General features: G+C 36.4%; 1 protein-coding gene across 2 annotated transcripts in view; it reads left to right on the forward strand.

Annotated features, from left to right (window-relative positions):
- The window catches only part of ING3 (inhibitor of growth family member 3), a 14,647-nt gene extending 7,597 nt beyond the window's left edge, over nucleotides 1-7,050 (forward strand). The window contains exons 8-12 of one of the 2 annotated variants that reach the window (XM_042469524.1): nucleotides 541-599; nucleotides 1,450-1,640; nucleotides 2,688-2,880; nucleotides 4,941-4,979; nucleotides 6,023-7,050. In XM_042469524.1, coding sequence (XP_042325458.1) covers nucleotides 541-599; nucleotides 1,450-1,640; nucleotides 2,688-2,880; nucleotides 4,941-4,979; nucleotides 6,023-6,139 — 599 coding nt within the window. In that variant the 3' untranslated portion in view covers nucleotides 6,140-7,050. Of the gene's footprint in view, nucleotides 1-441; nucleotides 600-1,449; nucleotides 1,641-2,687; nucleotides 2,881-4,940; nucleotides 4,980-6,022 lie in introns of both variants that reach the window. The other variant, XM_042469523.1, reaches the window with a different exon arrangement.
- The last annotated feature ends 3,784 nt before the right edge of the window (nucleotides 7,051-10,834 follow it).

Genomic DNA, 10,834 nt, shown 5'->3' on the forward strand with positions numbered 1-10,834 from the left:
ACAAGTTTTTTTAAAAACCAATTAGCTAAATAGTAATTTTATTAATTTGGTTCTAAAGGCATGCACTTTCAAAAGTATATAATGTAATGTTACCATCTTCATTAAAAGAGTCACCCTGTAATCAAATTTGGATACCAACAGCACTACACTTTTAATCATATTAAATGATTTATTGATATATAAATTGAAGAGTTCACTTTCCCCATGGTCTTTTTACATTTTAATCCTGGGGTGAAAGAATAAACAAGTGGGAAAATCTGATGAAAAGAGGAGTGACAAGACTTCCGAAATATCATTATATCATCTAACTCTTATTACTTAATGAGAATTCTCCCTACAGTTTTCACAAAAAGATACAGCTGATTTTCAGCTTTCTGAAATTTAAATCTAATTTAAGTTTTCACTTTAGACTATATAAATATGTTCCCTTTGTTCATCAAGGGTGTCGAAACAGTAATTCATCATCCTCATCCAACAGTGCATATAATGCAAATTCTTCTCAGCCATTGGCATCGTATAACCTGGGCTCATTATCTTCAGGAGCTGGAGCTGGTGCTATTACCATGGCAGCAGCTCAGGCAGTGCAAGCCACAGCACAGGTAAGGAACTCAAATTATGTTTTTAAGCAGCCTGTTTGGGGAATAAATTTTATTTGGTTTACATTACTATTGGGAATTTAGGAATTTTCAGTGATTTTCGTTTCTTTGCAAGTTGAAATTTCATGGCGCTTGGTTCTACCAGAAAAGAAGCATTGCTTTTATTCAGGGAATTCAAAATGTTTCCACTAAAGTCAGTTGTACATCTGAAGTGATTAAGGTACCCAGGTAGCTTAACCTGCAGTCTTGTGCACACTTAGCTGCACGTGTACTTCCTTTTGAAATGGTCTGTAATGGGCAGGTGGGAACACCTAACGTGACCTCTTGAGGCATCTTTTATAGGAAAGATGGCATAAAGTTTTAGAAACAACACTTTACTCTTTAAATAATGCTGTGGCACTTGATTTCAGAACAGATTTTAAATGTTTCTAAGCAACAGTACATTGTGTGTTGGGTCCAGACTTAGTCATGGACTATACTGACTGAAATAAAGGAGACTTAGGCCCGAAGCAAACAAGCCAAATAAAGCAGGTTATGGCCACTTCGGTGGCATGACGTTCAGATGATGCATGCCCCCAAAGCAGTTGGAAGCTGTGGCAAGGCCATGCCAAGCTGCGAAAAGCCGGCCTAAAAAGGAGTTCATTTAGATCAACTTCTGGCCAGCATGGCTTGGAACTGCAGTGGTGGTCCACTTTGGGAGTGGGCTTTGCAGTCGCCGTGGTCCCGACCCAGTCAGGGCTGTCCAACTTCTTCACTCCTTAGTTATAACTAACTTGTCCCATTGATTTCACCAGGTCTATTTGAAGTGTGATGAAGTGCCACTCTATATTAATATCAGCGTTTTTTCTTGTAGATGAAGGAAGGAAGACGGACATCAAGCTTAAAAGCAAGTTATGAAGCTTTTAAGAACAATGACTTCCACCTTGGAAGAGAATTCTCATTATCCAGAGACTCAGCTGGATATTCATCATCTGCTTTGGCATCTACGTTGTCACAGACATTGAATTCTACAACCACAGATTCACGGAGTGGTCGAAAAAGCAAGTAGGTTTATACAAATGATAGCTTCTTTACCATTGTCCATAGGAATCAGGAAATACAATCTATTATCAATAATATTGAGGAGTCTTAAATGGAAGTCTAAAATAGGACCCAGTGTTTTGTATTGCTGTTCTTGGCCCAAAACACACTGTAGAAATAATCCAGTTTGAGACTGTTTTAACTGCTTTGGCTCATTGCTAAGGAATCCTGGGAATTGTAGTTTATTGTGGCACCTAAGCTCTTTGACAGAGAAGGCTAAAAGTCTCACAAAACTGCAGTTCTCAGTATTCTGTAGCATTGAGCCAGGACACTTAAAGCAGTCTCAAACTGGATTATTTCTGTAGTGTGTTTGCAGCTTAGTTAACTTTTGCCTGCCATAATGCCTTGGAGGGCGAAGCAAGTTACTTTTTAAAAGGAAAAAAAATACATTCTCAGACTTACGTATGTGTGATGCTGTTTGGGTTTAGAGCAATCTGATACATAAAGATGCTTGTGAAGGTAGGATAGATAGGTAGCAGATAACAGTAATACATATATGCATGATGGTTCATCTGGTAGTCTTTCTTTTTCACTGAACACTGGCTACCTCAGCCATTTCTTTGCCCAGTGGTTCCTTTTTAGTAATCTTAGTAAAATCTAGGTTAAAGGTACAGTGGTACCCCGGGTTACGAAAATAATCCGTTCCGCGGCGCCGTTCGTAACCCAAAATCGTTCGTAAGCCGAAAAAGCCATAGGCGCTAGCGCTAAAAGCCGCGATTTCGTGCGAAAAGGCGCCGAAAAGCACCAAAAATTTTTTTCGTAACCCGAAAAAAAAACCGTAAACCGAAACAGTTTTTTCCTATAGTATTTTTTCGTATCCCGGAAATTTCGTAACGCGGTGCTTTCGTATCCCGGGGTACCACTGTAGTTTGTAAATCTTCTCGGCTGATAGTGAAATAACAAACTTACTGTACAACAACTGTACTGCAAAGTTCTATCTTCATACTTTAAATTTAAACTGTTTTATGGATAGTAAAGGGGGAAATCCCTGGATATATATTTATTTTTCAGAAGCAACAACAAGTCTTCTAGTCAGCAGTCTTCCTCATCTTCTTCATCTTCATCTTTATCATCATGTTCCTCATCCTCTGCTCTGGCACAAGAACTGTCTCAACAAGCAGCAGTAATACCAGAGTCAGAAGCTAACAGTCAAGTTGATTGGACCTATGATCCAAATGAGCCACGTTACTGCATCTGCAATCAGGTATATTCTATAAAATAATGTATAATCAAATACAGTGCGTTCTAATTATAGTGCTGTAGATGGTTTTAAGTCTTTAATAGCACAGATTAGTGGGCTCATTGATCTTGGCTCATTTGCTAACAGATGACCACTTCAGCTCGCAGATATTATATAATAAACTATTCTGTTGAAATTTTAGTGTTTAAAATGCTATAAAATGCTTGAGTCTACACATTATAAAGGAGTGGTTTATAAAGCTGTGCAGTTATAATCAGCATGTGTTGATACGTGCAGAATGTGCTCTCAAAAAACCACAGTGAGTCCTTGGTTTAGTCCCTGGGGTTTGGTTCTAGGGTTCCTCCCCATTGATAATAAAATCAATGGCTTCTCAAGCCCCATTATATACAGTGGCATAGTAAAATGGTGTCCATTATATAAAATGGAAAAATCAAGGTTTGCTCTTTGGAGTTTATGTATATTTTTAATATTTTCAAGCTGTGGATGGTTAAATCTGTGGATAAAGAATCCACGGATACAGACGACCAACTACATTTGTATGATAGTGTGCCTTTAAATAAAATCTTTCTAATGTATGAATAAGAGATACAAGGGCTACCATTTACTAACTTTCGTGCTCTGTGTTTTTGGGGCTTTTTGTTGGTTTGGTTTGTTACTCCTCAGCATCCCCAGACCTCTTTTTTTTTTTTTAAAGTTTTGTGCACAAAAATGATTTGTAGTTTAGTGAGGAAATGTAGCATTTACTTTCTTACACAATAGCATCTAAAGTAGGAAAGTGTATATGAGGAATGTTGAATGTTTGCTGCAGAATCATAATGCTTACAAAGTGTATACAAAAATGTTGACATTGAAAAAAATTAAAAGCAGAAAAAAGATTTGGCTACAGACATGAGATAAAGATAAGGGAGAAAGGAAATAAAACATAAAGAAGAAGATGACAAAGGTCTGAATAAACAGTTTTTCAGGCGTTTGCAATACCAAGTAAGACGAAAGTCTTAAACGCCTGGCAGCAGGGCTTTCTAGAAATGACATACTGCAAGCACACACATACAATAGCTATTTGCATGCCCTCTTTTAAAAATCTAAAATCTAAATGGACACTGAGGGTTTTAATACTTTTGAATTGTTTCATTAGAAGAATAGTGATGCAGAACTGATTCAGACCTGGAGTAGTGGAGTCAATTGTTTCAAATTTTGATTTTAATATTGGTGTTGGCTCATTACATTTCCATTTTTTATATACACACTTCACTCTAATGTACAGTAGCTCTTCCTTCATAGGTATACTTGCCATCTTAGATTTTTTGCTCCATGTTTGAAAGTCCAACCCACCCTGTAAAACCAGTGATCCAGCTTGGATCATCCTAAGGGTAAAACTGTAGAAGAGTTCCTGGCTGAAAACCAAATATACCTGCAACCAGATTTGTACATACCCAAGATTGGTGCCAATCTCCCCCAGGACGGTTGAAAATTGTATCTAGAAATCTGGGCTTTTTAGACTTTTGTCTAAAAATATATGACAGGGCTTTTTGGTTAAAATGAAAGGCAAACATGCTACATAAATAAAAAAATATGACTACAGATGTTAGGGGTGTTAACAAGGAAAATGTAGTGTGTGCTCTCTTAAAATTGTTACTTTTGTAAAACAAGGCAGATGAGTATTGAACATGTTTCTGCTAGCTTCTCCCCTGGTAGCCTCTATCACTCATATGACTTAAAAATCTGCTCTAGAAGGTTTCCTAGTCCCACAGTACAGTTTTGGGCACCAAGGGGGAATGAGGAGAAGAATGTTTCAGTGCTTCTGTACGATTAGATTTAGCACACAGTGGTCTCTTAATCATTATAAAAAGGATGTATTTTCATCATTTGGTGGTTTTGTTATGTCTAAAAATGTGTGTGGAACCAAAAAGCAAATGCATAACATGAATGTATATCAAATATATGAAAGTTTATAGAGTGTAGTATCCATTTTCGGCCTATCTTAACTCCTTGATGTCAAATATTTTTGAGAGTGGAAAATGTTTAATAATTTGCTGATTGATGTGTATTGTGTTTTTTCATAGGTCTCCTATGGTGAAATGGTGGGCTGTGATAACCAGGATGTAAGTACAGCAAAACTGGAGCAAAGCGATACTGTTGAAAATTCAAGTTTTCCATTTAAAATCAGAATTGCAAACTGTATTTTAAAGAGAGACTAGGCATCTAAAAAGGCTTGTGCATGTACCAGGATTTTTTTTTCTAGCAGTAGCTCCTCACAGTGTACCTGATGAGGTGTTAGGTTCAAACCTGGTTAAGCTGAGAACAGACCCATTGAAATCATTGGGGCAGTTTAGCCATAACAGATCTACACTCACTTATTCATACTTGATGTGTGACAGTCTAGATCCAATCCATTTTGTGGACATTTTTAGCACTATTTTGAGTTGTAGAGGCTTTTTGTTAGCTTTACTGTTGAAAGGTGATAACTTACAAACCCATTGCATGCATAGAGTACTTTAGGTAAGAGCAACCATAATTTTTCAGTAATAGAATAAATGACACTGCTGATATAACACATAACATTACAGCGATGAAGCTTTCAGAACAGACAAGGCTTTCCCCCCCTTTTTTCCTTTTTTCTTGTGCTGTCCATTAAAGCTAGGAATTCTGTTCTTTCATACAGCAAAAGTGGAGCTATGAATGCCTTCCTAAATCTATACAGTACTGTGTTAAAGAATCTACTGCTGTGTTCTGTAATAATCAGATTCCAGGAGTGAATGCAGTACAGGCTGTATCTTCCTTATCCGAAACGCTTGGGACCTGAAGTGTTTTGGATTTTTTTTCCTATTCTATTTAGGAATACCTGTATTTGCATATATTTACATAACAAGATATCTTGGAGAAATCTAAATCTAAACACAAAAATCGTTTATGTTTTATATACACCTTACCCACATAGCCTGAAGGTGATTTTATATAATATTTTCAATAATTATGCGCACGAAAGGAAGTTTGTATGCATTGGACCATCAGCAAGCGTAGGTATCACTATTTCAGGCACACATGAAAAAGTTTTGAATTTTGGAAATGGGGGGGAAGGAGGGGAATTCTGAATAAAGGAGATTCACCCTGTATTTCTTCTTCTTTGTTTTAATTTGTCTTACAGTGTCCTATAGAGTGGTTCCATTATGGCTGTGTTGGATTGACAGAAGCACCGAAAGGGAAATGGTATTGTCCACAGTGCACTGCTGCAATGAAGAGAAGAGGCAATAGGCACAAATAAGTGTCTTGTTCACGTCATGCCAGTGAATAATGTCATGCTACTTTTGGGGTGTGGGGCAGGAGGGAATGCTTCTTTGCAGCCAGTCAAAGGAGGATTGATATAGCTGTCATAAAAGTTTTTTCTTAATTTTGCTAGCTGTGTTTTAATATTGTACCTAAATTATTTATGCACTATTGTGCTATAAATACTTTTCCAATTAGCCATGGATTGGTCCGGGGCAGATATATGCAGACATTCGTACTCAAAATGTTTTCTCTAAGCAGTGGGCATTCTGCAAACCTTCAGTCTTCAGATAAACCAAGCAAATGGAGAACTTGATTGGCTTTGTATTCAACCTGCATTCTGCTGCATGTCCTGTACTCAAGAGCTGTTGTGTGGAAGTTTGTGTCTATAAGCAGTACAGAAAGTCAGAATGTAAAGAAAAATGATTTCCCCCCCAGATGCCTTTATAGATTTGTTCCTTGTTGAAACTGAATTCAGCAGGCTGAAGAAAATGATTCTTGTATTCTGGATTAGTGTCCTTTAGAGTACTTAAGTACATGAAAAGAAACGTGTGTACACTTGAAACAAGCAAAAAAACAAAACTGTACCACTAGTCTTGTGTGTTTGGGGCCATTGAGGGCACAAGTAATTAAAAATGGTGTTAAAGTGGAAGACTTTTATACCAAATGCGTTTATTTTTATTTTTTGTGTGCAAGTGATCCTTTAGATTGAAACTGTATTAGGTGTTAAAAATTTTTAAAAGTTAAACGCTAGCATTAATGCTTTGCATACTTTATCAAAAAAAAAACAAGTACAGTAAAACATTTCATGGAAGCTTTCATAATATGCTGTCTAACTGGAGGATTTTAAATAGTTTTTATTTTTTTAAAAAATATATATAAATAAAAAGTTTCAGTCTAACAAACTAAGCACAATGTTTCTTGTGTGATTGTTTTCTTCTGTCAGGATATTTCCGTTCTAATATTGCAATTAATATAGCAAATAATATAGTAAGATTTAGGACAAGCCTTTTAAAATAAAACCAGTTGTAAATCTGAAATTAAATGTTAGATTACTCATAGGTAGTTCATACAAAGAGAGCATTGGGCTAAGCTCAGTTCAGAGTTAGCAATTGGCAGAATTAAAGGATTTAATGAAGCCATTGTTTTTGTCAGCAGAAATATCGCTTGATTGGCATTCTGCTTCAGACATTTCCATTGATAGACAGAGTGGGAAGATGATTTTCATCCTTTTTCCATTCCCAACTCCATATGTCAGATTGCTTCATTCTTCAAGTTCTCCAAAGTGGATGTGAGTGGGGGGGGGGCGTATAGGGAACTGTGGGAAAGAGATCATGAAAATTACCACCTTTGCCTGTCTAGAGAGTATTACAACATTTCCATGAAGGAAAGAGCACTTCCACCTGTGGGAGAAAAGGTCTGGATTCAAATCAAATTTGTAACATGCCCTTGAAAAGTTGAACATTGCAACACTGGCATCCAAATCCACCAAAGGGCAATACATATGAAAATAGTGTGGCAGATGATTTCTCACAATATATTATCTTGTCTTCATTAATTTTGTTTGCTGAATTTAGTCATCCATGGGAACCAGTCAGTGTTTCAGGCAACTTGTTGTTCTGTGCCTTCAAATCATTTCCAGGTTTATGACTGTGGCTGACAGTATGTGACTTGTCCAAGACCACCCAGTAGGTTTCCATAGCTCAGTGTGGATTCAAACCCTGGTCTCCAGAGTTCAACATTCAAACCTCTATGCCATATGGGCTCAGGAAACTATCAGTATAAATTGCCTTATAGCCTTGCAAGATTTAAAAAAAAACATTTATAGGGCATATCACATAGTAATAAATGAAATTAAGCCTATCAAAAAGTGAATTTACTTGCGGGATACAAAGAACAGATGAAATTTCAAAAGTGCCCTGAGGCAGTTCATAGATCTACTGTGATAATCTGTTACTAACATCACATGAACAAAGAATAGGAGATACAAGAGCTAGTGGTCTTGCATGTAATTTGCATTGCAAGTGTTCCTTCTTAAAAATCAAAGTCTCTTTGAAGGTTCTGTTTTACAAAGAAAGCAGTTGGCAGAAGTAGTTGGTCAATTACGTAACAGTCTCCTGCCTACAAAACTTGAGCTTGAAACAGAAATATAGTATCATCATGATGGTGTCAAGAATTACTTATTTAAAAGTGCATTCTGTTACAATAAAGGATATGCTTCAATATAATGTGTTTAGGCATGAGTTGACTTAATTTAAAAGTTTACAAAATTGGATAATTACTCTTTTAACACTCTTTGCTCAAATCATTGGATCCTACATTGCAGGACTGGTTCATGCGTTACATTTTTCCATCACTGAAGTAATATCATTATGAAAAATCTAAATTAAACAAGTCTGGTTCCGAGATAACAAAACCATTTGGTTTATATTGCTATAAATGAACAAAATGTTTTGGATTGCACCATAATTTGCAGTGAATTTGAAGTGATTACCTATTGACAGCAGCAATGCACTGAATGGTAATTTCATATCAATGTTTGACACGAAAGTGCTTTAGCAAGTCCCAAAATATCCTTAAAACCTCAGCTTAATAATTTACTCCCTTGTCCTGAACCCCTTTACTGCTTGCTTGGCTGCAAATCTGATAGCATTTTTCATCAAAGGTGGCCTTCCTCCTGGAAGTTTTGTATCTTGTCAATCAAAAACCAATGGCCTTCTTTTTGAACATTTTTCTCTTTATTTTGCATCTTGAAAAAAGAAGTGGGTTTGGGCCCTATGGAAAGAATTTGCAGAAGAATTTGCCCTTTGGCTTACTCTTAATTCATCATTTTGCAGGTGATAGTATAGAAGTTAACATGGAGTTCCTCTGCCTGTTAGGCTTTTTCATCTGTGGTGTCACAGCAAGTTTTTATAGTTTCTTCTGGAAAATGATCTGATCAGGCCACATCATTATTGTGCAGCAGGGAGAACAAAAACTGGGTCTACACTGCTACTCTGTGCTGATAAATGGCTCTATGAACTTGAGATAAGCATTGTAAAAATGGTTTCACATTTTCCTTACATGAGATACTTAAATTATTGTTGTGTTCCTTCAAATTATTTCTGCCTTCTGACGACCGTGTCACGGGTTTTCTGAGGCTGAGAGAGTGTGTCCTGCTCAAAGTCACCCACTGGATTTCCATATCTGAGCAGGGAATTGAACCCTAATTTCCAGGGTTGTAGTCCAATGCTCAAAGCACTACACTACACTGGCTACTTAAAGAACAGTCTTACCTTTGATGTTGGGAAATAAAGATCTCATTTCATCAATGGAAATTCTGTCACCCAACATATATTGAGTTCATCAGTTTGAGCCAACACGGGCAGCAATGATGGGACTTGCAGTCCATCACCATACCCCCTACCCTTTGTATTATCGTAAATTAGAGGTTATCGCTGAATTGTCACCCTGGTATATATGGTCAAATCTATGTGTGCAAAACCAGAGTAAATCTGTGTTTTAAGATCCCATAGGCTCCGCAGCTTAGTTGTAAACAAAACAAGAATATAATATTCTCGTAAATATAGATGCAGGTAGAGCTAAAAGTACTCCACTCATTCTCACCTTTCTTGTTTCAAATGCATCATCTTTAAATAAACCTGCCCTGTCACCTAGACTTTAGGTTGCACAATAGCACTTTTTCAATTCAAATGCATCATCTTTAAATAAACCTGCCCTGTCACCTAGACTTTAGGTTGCACAATAGCACTTTTTCAACCTATAGCTTGCAGTTTTTCTTTTAATTATTCTTTTTTTAATGAGCATATTTCAAGAATTGGGTTGTTGGAAGACCATATGGCAAAGCTAATGCTTTAAAAGCCTGCCTGCCCGAGCATATTTGTAATGTGTTTATTAAACACATATTTATTAAACTGTTAACAAATTGTATTCAAAGTCTTTCTCGTGATAGACAATTCCAGCACTTCTACTTTTAAAAATAAAAACACAACCCCAGGTACGTTTAAAAGTATTGAAGAGACACAGGATGAATTTCTAGCATATTTGGAAGATGAATGTGTACTATTGCTGTGGGTAAAATATGGATGGAGTTCCTGATGTAACCAGTAGAGGTTACTCTTGGCAATCTTTGTTGTTGCAAAATTCCATATTAGGGTAAGAGTAGAGTGCATATTTGCATAGAATTAAGCCCTCCTGGCTTAGTTGGGCATCCCTTTTGCAGTGTTTACAACATTCTGATATACCATAAGAGGTAAAATAATTAACTGTTATAATACATTAAAAATATGTATAGTAATTCTGTTTTTAAAAAAATAATAATAAATTACCAATTGGAAATGCATTTCTTGTAACGTGAAATAAATATGTGCATATAAAAAAAATCAATTTTGTAAATTTGGTTTCTTTACTATAGATTCATAGGCCTGTCAGGCCAGCCTTGGATCACTCACAAAATGTGCAAATAAAGCAAAGTGTTTGTTTGTGTATTGAGAAATTCTAAAAAACAGGGTCAACCTGATTTGATCTTGAATCTCCAGATACATCTCTCCTGTGAAACAATGAGTTCTAGTTGGAAAATGTTTTGCATTTAGTAACTTTGCATACAGATTTCTAAGTGCATTTGTAGAAGGTTTACCTAATGCTATTTATAACTTTAACCTGAAGCCAATTTAAACATTCAGGGAAAAGGCAT

Source organism: Sceloporus undulatus, chromosome 5 (assembly GCF_019175285.1).
Source record: "Sceloporus undulatus isolate JIND9_A2432 ecotype Alabama chromosome 5, SceUnd_v1.1, whole genome shotgun sequence".
NCBI lineage: Eukaryota > Metazoa > Chordata > Lepidosauria > Squamata > Phrynosomatidae > Sceloporus > Sceloporus undulatus.